The sequence below is a fragment of the Zootoca vivipara genome, chromosome 17, assembly GCF_963506605.1.
Source record: "Zootoca vivipara chromosome 17, rZooViv1.1, whole genome shotgun sequence".
Classification (NCBI taxonomy): Eukaryota; Metazoa; Chordata; class Lepidosauria; order Squamata; family Lacertidae; genus Zootoca; species Zootoca vivipara.
This window is the reverse complement of record NC_083292.1, coordinates 5,403,047-5,416,511: the sequence shown is the minus strand read 5'-3', so window position 1 is coordinate 5,416,511 and position 13,465 is coordinate 5,403,047. Positions and strand designations below refer to the sequence as shown.

The following is a 13,465-nucleotide window of genomic DNA, read 5'->3' as shown; positions in this document are numbered from 1 at the left end:
AGGGACCCCTGACCATTAGGTCCAGTCGTGACCGACTCTGGGGTTGCAGCGCTCATCTCGCGTTATTGGCCGAGGGAGCCGGCAAATAGTTTCCCGGTCATGTGGCCAGCATGACAAAGCCGCTTCTGGCAAACCGGAGCAGCACATGGAAACGCCATTTACCTTCCCGCTGTAGCGGTTCCTATTTATCTACTCGCATTTTGACGTGCTTTCGAACTGCTAGGTTGGCAGGAGCTGGGACCAAGCAACGGGAGCTCACCCCGTCACAGGGATTCGAACCGCCGACCTTCTGATCAGCAAGCCCTAGGCTCAGTGGTTTAACCACAGCGCCACCTGGGTCCCTTAGAGACCAACTAAGCAATATATTTTGATGTGTGTTTTGGGGTTGTTTGCTTTCTGTCCAGGAACCTTTAGGTAAAGAGTAGATTATGCAGAGGAGAGGGAAAGAGAAGGGAGACGAACTTATCTGGAAAACGTTTCAGACACAGAGCGCCTTGTGGTTCCCCGAGATTTTTGTGAACCTTTACAATAAATGCAGTGGAAGTCCTTCTTCCATTGCCACAGGCTCGATATCATCTTTGCCCTCAATGCATGCACATACAAAATACTCACACTGCATCAAAGTCACAGGCATGCACAGACACACACCCTCCCAAGGACCAAAACCACAATGATCAAAGCCTGCACACAAGCAACACTAAAAGCCATTCATCTCTCTTGGACCCCAGGATGAAAAGATACAAACAGGTGCAGCCCTGAAGCTACAGAAGAGCAAAACAAGGTTTAGCCTCCCCGGTGGGCATGATCAATGGTCTATCAAGCTGAGAGTTTTCCAGGCTTCTGATAGTGGCTCAGTGTGGGGTAGGGGTTTCCTAAATTCTAAAAAAGAAAGGGGGATGTGCAATGCTTTTACATGCTCTCAAAATTTGGCTGTAAGAGACAACAGAGGTGCACATTCCCCTTTTTTTTGTCAACAAAAAAGGTTTGCTTCTGTTGTAAGAACACTTCTCCAGAAGATAAAAGTGCCTTATACTAACTACTCTGACTGACAGAAGCTCTCCAGAGTGCCAGGCAGATGGCCTTCCCTATCACCTGATATTCAAGCCTTTATATATATTTTAAAAAAGACATTACATGACAGGGATTGAACCTGTGACCTTCTGCATGCAAAGCACATGCTCTGCCGTTGAGCTATCTGCCTGCTGCAACATGTAATGTTGTGGCAAAGCAGGGAGACAAGGACACACTAATCCCCAATTAAATCAAACCAATAATCCCAGATCCCTTGCAGACAACCAGTTTATTGAGCATTTGTTTGCAGGGAGGTTAGGCAATGTCGCCTATTTATTGAACATTCATTTTGATTTGTTAGCAGGGAGGTTAGCCTGATGTTGCATCAAGCTAAAGTTATCCCACAGTGTTCCTTCACCACTTTGTTTATTCAAAAAAAAAAAAGCTGTTGGGGAGCAGGTTCCAAACCAACTTTGATTCTGTTTTCTGGAGCCTGATTTTGCCACTCTGTGGCTGAATCCCAACAGAAAATAGCTACAGTATAGTCTTCAAGCGCCCCTTGCGTAGACAAAGCCAGCACAATTTCTATACCAAAATCCATGCAGCTCCAATCCTCTCTTTTAGAAATATCCTTCGCTAAGAAAATCAGGGTGTAAAAACTGTTGGTATCAGTTTGACTATACAAAGTAAAGGAAAAGCAATAATGATATTTTTTAAAAAGCAGCAATGGTTGAATATGTCAATATCAGATTTCCTCAATTTCTTTATTTTCTAATCTTCAATTCAGTTCTTCTCATTTTCTACATTAGTCTGCAATCTATTTTTCTTTCAAGCCCTCATGAAAAACTTGATTGATTAGTGCAAATTCATCCTAATATATGCATTTTTATATGCAGATTTGCCCAGTGTACACATTTTTGCAAAGAAATTATGCCTGATAAATGCACATTTCCATTATTTTCATTAATATACACATGTATAGGCAGGATTTTATGGATTTTGTACACATTACTTAGCTGGAGAAGTGCGCTGGAAAAGTCAGAGAAGGGTGAGTTTTTATTGTTTCAGAAATTGCAAATTAAATTTTTCTTCTAGACACAAACTAAATCAGATTTCGCCTCCATTCTTATTTGAAAAGACCAAAACAAAACCCTAAAATAGCCTCCCTGCTCTGCAAAGAAACTCAGCGAAACGCAAAAACTCTCACATGCCAAACTCAAATAACAGTCGTTGCATTGAAAGATGTCATTGTAAACTCCCGTCCTTTGGGAATCATCACCCACAACCTACTGAACACTGAACACAGTGGTGAAGCTGTGCATTACAACCGAGAGGGACCTGAAGAAGTGTATACACAGGCAAACCTGAACAATCACTTTGTGGATGGAGGGGTTTGCAGAGAAAGGGTCGTGAACAGGGAATGCACACTTCTGCCCTTGTGCCCTGCCATTCCTGTTGGAAATTTGCAAGCATAGAGCAGGCCCAGTTCAGAGAAGGCAGCAACAGAGGTGGCCCGTCATGCAGCCTTGGGGTAAAGAGAAAGGAGACAGTATTTTCCCTTGCTGGGAAGTCTTCGTATTTCTTTACCTCCACCCCAGAGAAGTTCCCAGACTTCCTAGCCATTCTGCAGCACAGTTCAGGGACCTCGCTGGGCGTTTAGGATTATGGCTTACTAATCTGAGCCATTGGCTTAACCGCAGCACTCACCCCATCCCCACACCAATCCGAGTCCATTTGCAGCTTGGATGTGCATTTACTAGGAAACCATCTCTGCTCCGATCCACAGGACACGCATCCGAGGAAATGGGCACAGGATTTCCGCTGTAACTGAACAGAAGAATAAACCTGCAGCTGCACTTGTGGGCTGCGGCTCAATGGTACAGCATCTAGGTCAGGCATCCCCAAACTTCGGCCCTCCAGATGTTTTGGACTACAATTCCCATCTTCCCCGACCACTGGTCCTGTTAGCTAGGGATCATGGGAATTGTAGGCCAAAACATCTGGGGGGCGCAGTTTGGGGATGCCTGATCTAGGTCCTAAGGTCAATCCCCACATAGGGGCGGGAATGTCCCCTGCCTGAAACCCCAGAGTATTGTCCAGGACAAGACTGGACTGGGTCGCCAATGGTCTGACTCCATATAAGGGAAATTCCTGTCGTCAGAAAAAACTTTTTGGCAGTAAGAACTGTTCAACCTTGGAAGCTGGTGGACTCTCCTTCATTGGAGGTTTTTAAGCTGAGGTTGGATGGATCTCTCATAGATGCTTTAGTTGAGATTCCTGCATAGCAGAGGGTTGGACTAGAGGACCCTTGGGCTCCCTTCCAACCCTACAATTCTATGATTATTTCATATTCACCTCTGATTGCTTCTCCCTTCCTTCCTTCCTTTGAATTTGAATTTGGATTGCAAGGCCGAGACGCAGGCATCGGCCTTTAGTTATGTCACCCCGAGTGGCTGGGGCAAACCCAGCCAGACGGTTGGGTTACAAATAATAAAATTGTTGCTGCTGTTACTTTGTGAACATTCATGTTCATAATATCAGAGAACCACAGAACTGGAGAGTTGGGTATATCTACACGCACACATGCATGAATAAAGATGGATGGATGTGTGCCTCTGCAAACATTCTTCATGGGTAAGAAAAGGTTAACACATCTCCAAGACCTGCCAATAAGACCGCTCTCCTGACTAGGAAATGAGTCCTACTGAACTCAATGGAGTTTACTTCTGAGTGAACATGTTTGGGATAAGGCTGCCAATCAGGCATGCAGACCCTTAAGGCCACAGTCAGCTTGCATAGTTCAGGATATTGTCTCCCAGGGTCAGCTGTCCCCAGCTGTAAAATGGGAACAGGTGTCACAAATCAAGACTTGCAAGGGTTACTCTCCTGTGCATGTCACTGAAACCAGGAGAGGTTTTGCTTCTGAGCAAACAGGGTCAAGACCAGCGCCTTATAAAAAATGTCACTGGAAAAGATGGTGAGTATCAAAATAGTCTGACTATTCCTTCCTTGCCCTCACTCTATTCTCGGTGTGGTTTTTTTTCTTCTTCTTTAATCAAATCAGTGTGATTTAAAGGGGGCAATTTAGAACAAGGTTGCTACCATACACAGGAAATCGCCTAATGCCAAGTCAGAATACTGGTCCATCTAGTTCAGCATCGTCTACACTGGCCAACAGCAGCTCTCCCAGGGTTTTGGGCAGGGTCTCTTTCAGCCCTGTCTGGAGATTCCATTGACTGAACCTGGGACCTTCATCATGCAAAGCTACAAGCCCTAGACTGGAGCATTTCTCGAACCCCAGGCTCAAACCAGGGACCTTTAGATCTTCAGCCTAACCCTCTCCCAGCTGAGCTATTTTGGCAGATGACACCTTCTCCCCTGCACTTTTAAGAGCAGCCTGTCAGGGAAGACAAAACTCTAGTCTGAAGCAGAACTCAGTGCTGCACATAGGCTAGCTTTGTTTCCAAAAACAGCAGCCGGAGATGGGGAGAGCTTCAACTGTTGAATTTCTGCTTTGCCATGTACGGGGGAGGTGGGAGTGGCACCCTTAATTGCCGGAGATATGAGATGAAGCTAAGGCAGCAATTTTCACACGTGTGGGTGGGAAGGAAGAGACAGACAGACAGATGACAACTGGGGAGCTAGCTGAGCATGGAAGCATTCACCTTTCCGCTCTGCCCACTGCCCTTAGGCAAGAGAGCTTCTCATCGCCTCAGTCTACCATGTGTGATAGGAGGATAATAAAATTGACCCAACTTACAGGAGTTGTAAGCAAGATAAGCATCAAAAACTAAGGCTCTTGTGATCTAGCTGAGATTCCTGCATTGCTGGGGGTTGGACTAGATGACCCCCAGGATCCCTTCCAACTCTACAATCCTAGCATTCTATTATAGCTGCATCGTGGCATCGCATTCTGTAGAGAGCGGGGTGTATCCAAGGCTAGCCATACTAAATCCATAGACATTAATGGACATGACTAACTTGGGTCCATTCATTTCACTGGGTCTACTTTGAGCAGAACTGAAATTGGCTGGGACCCCATTGTCTATTCCTGTATCACAAGGCTCTGACCTAGACGCGAGTTTCAGACCTATGCTATATGAGAAGGAAAGAGCATCTTTAGCATGTACAGAGTGCATGCCCTCCTCTCACCAAAGGCAGCCAATTATATACCCACGCGGATTTACAGTAGTTTGCTGGTTTGTGGAGAGTTTTTGGCATGCGTCTCACCTTTAAAAAGAAAAACACATGTACATCATCCAGTTCACTCCAAGGCATTATAAAATAAAACTTTAAAAGCCACAGACAATTACTCTGGAAGGCAAAAAAATACACTCTATTTTTGCAAAGTGCATTTTGCAGGTGGGGAGAAGATGACTAATGACTCCAAGAGGCAGGCACACACACACACACACACACCCCTTTCTATTGCGTTCAGCTTTGCCTGCAAATGAAAAAAAAGACTTCTGTAAAATAAAAAATAAAAATGAACTTTCAGATTAAGAGTCAAACTTTTTGCGTCTTACCTGTGCAGAGAAGGGCCCCGAGAGCCAACAGCAGAAAAAGGCCTTTGGAAAGCGTCGCTCCATGCCCAGGAGAAGTCATGGTGAGGGCTTAGAAAAGGCAGGCAAGCAGTTGAGAGAAAAAGCTGCGCGAAAGCAAAACTCCTCCAAAAAAAAAAAAACCCACCGCCACACCTGCAGGTCTTCCTGGTTGCGGGGCGGGGGGGAACCAATAAATATTTTATTTTATTTTATTTAAACCGTATTTCAGATTTGGGCTCTTTTTCAACCGGCAGGCATTTCTGGAGTCCTCCTTCCAACCTGCTTGCAGTCCATATAATCCAAAAACTACCTGTGCTTTTTTAAAAGGGGGAAAAATGAGGGATTTGCTCAGCGGCTCCGAATCAAGAAAGCGATTTGAGGGAGCGCTCCCCCCCCCCTTCACTCCTCGCTAGAAGAAGAAAAGTGGGGACGGGGGAGGAAACGTGGAAGGTGAAATTAAATCCCAAATGAGGCTTTCCCTTTACATAAATGAATAAAACCGTGAAAGCAGCAGCAGCAGCAGCAGCAAAAAGAGAGAGATAAAAATAGACTTCGATCTTTTGCTCCGAAGAATCGGGGTCCCGGTCAGGTGCGCTCCTCCGCTTGCACCCCTAAAATTCAAGCTGTACCCCCTCCAGATCGCCTCCAAACATTTGGGGTTACTTCTGCTGCCGCCGCCGCCTCCTCCTCTTCCTCCGCCCTCCCCACCCCCCTAAAAAAACACAACAACACCCGGGCAGAGCTTTTCCTTACGGCTGCTCCGGAGCAGCTCGTTCTTGGCTGCAGCGGCGGCGGCGGTGGGGATCCGGATTGCCAAGCGCGCCGGGTCTTTAGCGCAGCTCGGCGCCGGCTGCTTTGCGGGGACTTTGCCCGATGCAACTGGTCGGATGGCTCCTCCATGCCTCTCCCATTTTCCACGCACAGGCGCCCCCACTCCACCCCCCCCCAATTCCTCACCCCCTTTAAAAATACAATTAAATTAGATTTAGGGGGGTGGGAATAAATGCCGGGGAAAGGCGCTCACAGCTTGGCTGCTGGCTGACTCAAACTCCTCTCTTTTTTTCTCTCTCTCCTAAAAAGCCGGAGACGAGTGGGATGGCATGGGAAGGGGGGAGGGGAAAGAACTGCGATTGACAAACTATCTTAGCCAATCTCCTTGCCTGGGGGAGGACAGCCTGGAGAGATGAGGGGGGGAGATGAAGGCTTGCCTAGGCTGCCCCTCCCCCCTTCCCTAAACCGGTCTCACATTTATTTTATTTTATTTTATTTCAGCCCCACCCCACCCCTTTCCGGATGACAGAGATGAAAACAAAACGGAACCGGAGAGGAAATCGCAGGCAGAGAAGGGTTGCCGCTCCCGGTTTGCTCTGCGTGCGTCGTGTGAACGCGTGACGCGGTTCGTCCGCTGGCAAATAGAGCGAGCGCCGGCTGCTTGGCTTCCAGAGAGCGAAGCAGGCGGCCGCGGCTGATCGGCGCTGCAGGAGTTGGAATCGGGGAAAGGGCTGGCTGAGCTCCATTCGCTTCACCGGGTCTACTCTGAGTAGAATTTGCGTGCAAACTTGAAAGAAAGGAGTGGGAGCTTTCCAGAGGACAGTGTTTAGGACAGCTCTGAATCCTTGCTCTGTTTTGCTCAGGAGTGAGCTTGCACTGGGCACAGTGGGACAAGGGGGCTTGTGTGTATGGGAAGTTGGCGAGCAGGACATAAAGGAGGCAGGCTGGAAGTTGGAGGGAAAGCGCTGAGCCCTGAGTATCAGAGTCTGCAAAAGGTCTCTGTTGGATCCAAGGGCGTACCCACCATGCGGCAAGTTAGGGCAGCTGCCCTACTCTAGAAGCAGGGCTGGTGGGCAGAGGCGGAGCACAGCCCGGCGGAGCGCGAGTTCGCCATTCCCGCCGCACCGCGCCGCACCCTCCCTCCAGCTCCCCGGCGCGCCCTCAGGCAAGGCCAAGCGCGGCGGGGAACCAGAGAGCGCGGCGCGGCGGGCAGGAACGCTGAACTCGCGCTCCGCTGGGCTGGGCTCCGCCTCCGCCCACCAGCCCTGCTGCTAGGGAGGGGCACAGCCCGGCGGAGCGCGAGTTCGCTGTTCCCGCCCACTTTGTGGCCCCTCCCCTTCCGTGCCTTGGCCCCTCCCCTTGCCCCCCCCCTAGTTTTGATCCTGGGTACGCCCATGGTTGGATCCCCACCATCCCCCATCTCCCAGTCGGGCTGGGAGTGCCTTGAGGCCAAGGACCCTGGCTCAGTCCCACTATGTTGCAGGCTTATTCCCAGGGAAGGGTGCAGCCTCAGATCAGAGTCAAAGCTCCTTCTCTATGCACACGTCACTTTGGGAATTGAACACAGTGGGGTTTACTCACAAGTAAGCAGGCATGGAAGTGTAACAGCAATTCTGCATCTTTAGGTCGTGCCACACAGGCGTCATTTTTTTAAGCCCCTATGAAAAGCCTTGCAAGGTGAGCAACTTGCAACTCCTGACCCAACCGGCTCTACCATTAGACAGAGTGAGGCAACTGCTTCAGGTAAAAGATGGATTGGGAACAACCATCCCAGCTATTCTCCTCTGCTGGACGGCACAGCTGTGCGTCCCCCAGGGATGCCTCGTTCCCATGAGCGTTCCTGTTCATTTCCTATTTATTTTGCATGCATTTTGTACCCCTTATCCAATGCTTTTCTTCTAGAAAAAAGGTGCGGTACTCACCGTGAAGTCACCGTGAAGTTGTTACAGTAAGTGCCACATTTTAAACCAGGCTTCCTCAACCTAGGCCCTCCAGATGTTTTGAGACTACAATTCCCATCATCCCTGACCACTGGTCCTGCTAGCTAGGGATCATGGGAGTTGTAGGCCAAAAACATCTGGAGGGCCGAGGTTGAGGAAGCCTATTTTAAACCATTACTTTTCTTCTAGGAAAAAAATGGTGCCGGTACTGCGTATCCTTGAGTGTCCCCAGGAAAAAAAGCACTGCCCTTATCTAGGTGATTTGCAAAACCTCGAGGACCACCTCTCCCCACAGGAACCTACCAAGACCCTGAGATCATCCTCTAAGGCCTTTTCTGCAGTGGCTCCCCGTTTGTGGAATGGTCTCCCCAGGGAGGCTCATTGGCATCAGGGAAAAACCTCCCTGTAGAACCAGGCCTTTGGCTATAAAACAGACAATGGAAACCAGTTTGTAGGAGGGGGCTGTTGGCTTTTGTTGTTGTTGTTGTGTATTTTGTGTTTCCATTTTGTATTTCTATGCTGTAAACAGCCCTGTGATCGTCGGATGAAGAGCAGTATATAAATTTAATTAATACATAAATATATAAGTGTGTGTTACACTCCCAACTACATGTGGATGAGATCACAGACTTAGTCACATTTTGGAGTGGGGTGGGGTGGAATTTAGGGCGGGGGCTAGGGCAACTATCAGCAATGGGCCCCGCTATGTCCCTAGCAGCTGGCCTGGCCCTGAGCAAAGGTCTCAGGCAGGGATGTTATAGCGGTACGAAAACAGAGAGATGGGGTGCAAGGCCCTAGCAGAGAGGCTTGAAAGTATGGGTTTTGTACAGGATCCAGGAGTGGGCAGGAAGCCAGTGTCAGGATTTAAGTTGGGGCATTGCATGACCGGAATTGCACAAGAGGTGAATTATCTTGGCTGCAGAATGCTGGAGAGAAGGTAGGCAGGCAGGTGTAATTATTGCCTCCGCCGTGCTGCTTTTAAAGAGAGATGGCCAAGCAGCAGCCATGGTTTTCCTTTTCTCCTTTTTCTTGGTTTCCCTGATACTGCTATTCCTGGAAATGCACAAAATGTCTTTGTGTACAAACCCTATTACCGTAGGTAAAACCCTTCTGTTTCAAAGCCTGCTTCTTGGGGCTACCTGAGTGAGAGCTCCATCCACCAGCCACTCTCCCCTTCATGTATCCTTAATATGATCAGCAGCCTGTCACTTTGCTGTGCCCCCCACCCACCCCACCACCCACCCCGGATCTCAAAGGCCTGGGTAGCGCACAGGACATTTGATGCAGTTCAGAACCCAGAGGGCCAAAACTGTTTGACATAGGATACACAGTGAAGTAGTATCCCATGGTTACTTCTACATTTTTAGATAAATAACATGTCTACTTCTCTTGTCACAATCGTATTTCCAGACCATAAAAGACAATGCAATACAAAATGAAAATGTGCAGTAGTTGTTTTTTAATTTGCAAATATAACAAGAAAAATGTTTTATAAAACATTTGCAGAGGACATTAATAAAAATATTGACTCAATCCCATTAATACAGGCATTCCGGTGGCCCAAATAGGTACCTAAATGAGATCAACAATTATGAATCATTAGCAGCGAGTGCCCAACGCTGCCCAGGAATTTGTGGAAACCAAAAAAATATTGTGAGTTATAAGTGGATAACGTAATTCGCGGTTTTTTGACATGTCAACGGCAAACGTCGGGTGAAGTCGCAACAAAATCACACTTTGGTCCAATGAGTTGAGTTCATATAAACAGAACTATAGCTAAAAATCCAAACACACACGAAGTAATGAATAGTCAAAATAAACTATCAGAAACCTTTAAAACATGCATCACACCACAGCATACGCCAAGGTGAACGGAAAGGTTTTTGAAAGGGCAATTTAGTGGCAAATTCAGAAGTGCTGGACCTCAGCGTGTCAGCTCTCATCAAAACAGACAGGTATTATATACCTAGAAAGAGTAGCAGCCCCACCACGATCCCAATTTATTAGGTTCAACAGACAGTATGTAGAATACTGAGCTGGCGAAGGGCTGTGTAGCAGTCACCATGTTGGCATTTGGTTTCACATTCCTGATCATCCATGTGGCAGGACGACTGCTGCTGCCGCCGCCGCCATTGGTGTAGAAAATTTTTAGGTCCAACAGCCACATTTCCTTCTGGGGGGCCACATGCCAATGTGGGGTGGGGGCCGTGGCAAAAGCGGGTGGATCAACAAATATAAAAGTTACCTTTGTACACAGAGTCCCAAACAAAGACATGCTCTCCTTCCCAGCATGTTTGCACTCGTGTCTCGGTGACGTCTATTCTGGCTTGGTCGTGTCCACAGAATCAAAGGCAGCAGGATCCCCAAGAACATGGTCTATGGGGAGGTGGCTTCAGGCACCAAGCTTGTTGGTAGACCAACTCTGTGTTACAAAGGTGACTGCAAATGTGACATGAAGGCTGACAGCCGTGTGGGAATCCCTTGCAGATGACCGCAGTGCCTGGAGACAGACAGGCAAGTTGTGCATCCATAGCAATGGCCAGAGGAGGAATGACTGCCAGGAGGAGTGCAGAGAGAAGAGAACTGTGTTGCACCTGCAGTGACACAACCAGACACCTTCATCTGCTCCAGCTCCAATGAAACATGTCTCTCCCATATCGGTCTCTACAGCCACAACAGGCTCTGCAACCTTCTCACAGTTTAGCTTCACCCGCAAAGGCGCACTCCTCCATTGTCTCTCAAGACAGATGGATGCCAAGCAGACAAGGTGTGAACAGGGAACCAGAGAAGAATGCTTAGTATGGGAGGCAGGCGGTTCCTTGGCACTAGGATGAGATGTCCACGAGGGCCCTGGTGCTGTGGGATCTAACAGCGGTCCAGCATTGGGGTTGTTGGTCCCCTAGTCACCAGCACCAGGCTCAGAACCGGGGGACTGGCTCAGCCTGTGACACTGTAGCCTCCAGCTCGGTGTGCTGCTTCTTGCTGGACTCCAGGCTCAGACCAGCTCTGTTGAACTCAGTGGGTTCAGCTTGGGAAATACACTGCACTTTAACAAAGGATTTTCAGCCAGCCGAAATGCATCCTCTCCTTATAAATTCAAATGATTTTGCAAAAAAAAAAAAGTTCCTGTTCAAAGTGCTGCATGAAGTACGAACCCCATCAAAGAAGAAAGAGGTATCCAATCTTTCTGATTGCTTTCCTGATTGTGTGACTTCTTCTGTGCTAATCTGTCATAATCCGTGGTTAAACTGGAGAACCTCATTATCACCTCATACTATTGGTAAAGCAAGGAAGGTTACTCTGGTGCTCCAGCAGATCATGTTATTACTCCTGCTCAAAAAACCTCCTTGTAAGGGTGACTCCCTACAACATCTCTGTACATCAAGTACAGAGAGCACCAGTGGTTCTGAAGCAGCCAGAGGGGGAGGAAGAGACTCCGAGGGGGAGAGAAATCAGAGTCAGCAGTTTGAATCCCTGCGACGGGGTGAGCTCCTGTTGCTCTGTCCCAGCTCCTGCCAACCTAGCAGTTTGAAAGCACACCAGTGCAAATAGATAAATAGGTACCTCTGCGATGGGAAGGTAAATGGCGTTTCCGTACGCTACTCTGGTTTCCATCACGGTGTTCTGTTGCACCAGAAGCGACTTAGTCATGCTGGCCACATGACCCGGAAAGCTGTCTGCAGACAAATGCCATTCCCCTCGGCCTGTAAAGCGAGATGAGCGCCGCAACCCCACAGTCACCTTTGACTGGACCTAACTGTCCAAGGGTCCTTTACCGTTGCCTTTTTACTTTTTATTTGCAGGGGGGGGGTTAGTTGTTTTCATAGAATTGGGCTGCACACACACCATGAACATTGAAAGCACAAAGGATTTCCCTCTCCTTCCACATTTTAGCAGGTAAAACCCTTGATGATGATGCTGTTGCATAAAGGAAGGTATTTTTTTACTTTGTCTGGAATTTCCTGTCCTATTATAGCTAACAAGAATGCTTTTGGTTTCTTGGGAAAGGTGCATTTGAGCATCTTCTTTAATCCTTCATAAATCATTCCCCATTTTTTTTTTTTTTAGAGTTCACATTGCCACCACATATGGATTAATGAGCCCTCATTGGCAGGGCCGGCTCGCCCATTGGCTCTAGTGGCGCAGGGCGCAGGGGCGCTGAGAGGTGCCACAGCAAGTGGAGGAGCTGCACGGCGGCCTCCCTTTTCCCTCCTCTGAGTCTTGCACGCCCGCCAGCCGCGCCGCTCAGGGGAGAGTAGGGAACAGGGGCACTAGGACCCTGTTCCGCTCTGCAGCGCCAGGGTCATCCCTCACCCCGGTGCTGCGTTTCATTGGTAGAGGCAACGCCACATGGCAGCAGCTCTACCAATGAAACGCAGCGCCCTGTTGGCGGGAAGGAACGCAGCGCCCTGTTGGCGCAAGGAAACGGCCGGGAGCCTCCTGGCACTGCCCGGACCCACCCGGGCCCTGCGGCCCACCCATGGAAGGGGGGAAGCCGCATGGACCCAGCAAGCTCTGAAGTCGCGGGAGACGGCTGGGAAGGCCCTGGCGTGGCCCGGGCCTGCCCAGGCACCCCGGCCCACTGGGAGAAGGGAGGAAGGCCGCACAGAGCAGCGGCGCCCTCTCCCCCACTCAATCCGGCATCTCCGGCCCCACGGGAGACAGACAAGCCACCGGGCGGCCTCCGGCACAGCGTGGCCCTGCTGTGAGGTGTGGGGGCCGCCGTGAGGCTCCCCCCGCCGCCCGGCCCTAATGCTGTGCCAGGGAGGCTCTCCCCGCTGGCTCCATGGCGCGCTCATCTGGCCTCCGCTGCCGGCGAGAAGGCTCCGAGGCCTTCTGGCACGAGCACCTCCAGGGAAGGTAAGAGCTTTCCTTTTTCCTTTTTTTTAAAAGAGGGGGGTGGGGTGGGGTGGCGCCTGAGGGATCCCTGCACCAGGGTACCCAATGAGCTTAAGACGGCCCTGCTCATTGGCTAAACATTTTCAGCATAAGTAGGACCATCTTTTGTACATTTTAACCAGTTTAAAGGTAAAGGTAAAGGGACCCCTGACTGTTAGGTCCAGTCGTGACCAACTCTGGGGTTGTGGCGCTCATCTCGCGTTATTGGCCAAGGGAGCCAGCGTACAGCTTCCAGGTCATGTGGCCAGCATGACAAAGCCGCTTCTGGCGAACCAGAGCAGCACACGGAAACGCCATTTA

The 13,465-nt window shown here is 49.3% G+C and overlaps 1 protein-coding gene across 1 annotated transcript in view; it reads right to left on the bottom strand.

Moving 5' to 3' along the window:
• TMEM132B (transmembrane protein 132B) overlaps positions 1–5,716 on the bottom strand; it is a 380,819-nt gene extending 375,103 nt beyond the window's left edge. Inside the window, exon 1 of the mRNA XM_035099220.2 lies at positions 5,538–5,716. Within this exon, the coding sequence (XP_034955111.1) occupies positions 5,538–5,616 (79 nt within the window). The 5' untranslated portion in view covers positions 5,617–5,716. The remainder of the gene's footprint in view (positions 1–5,537) is intronic.
• Between the last annotated feature and the right edge of the window lie 7,749 nt (positions 5,717–13,465).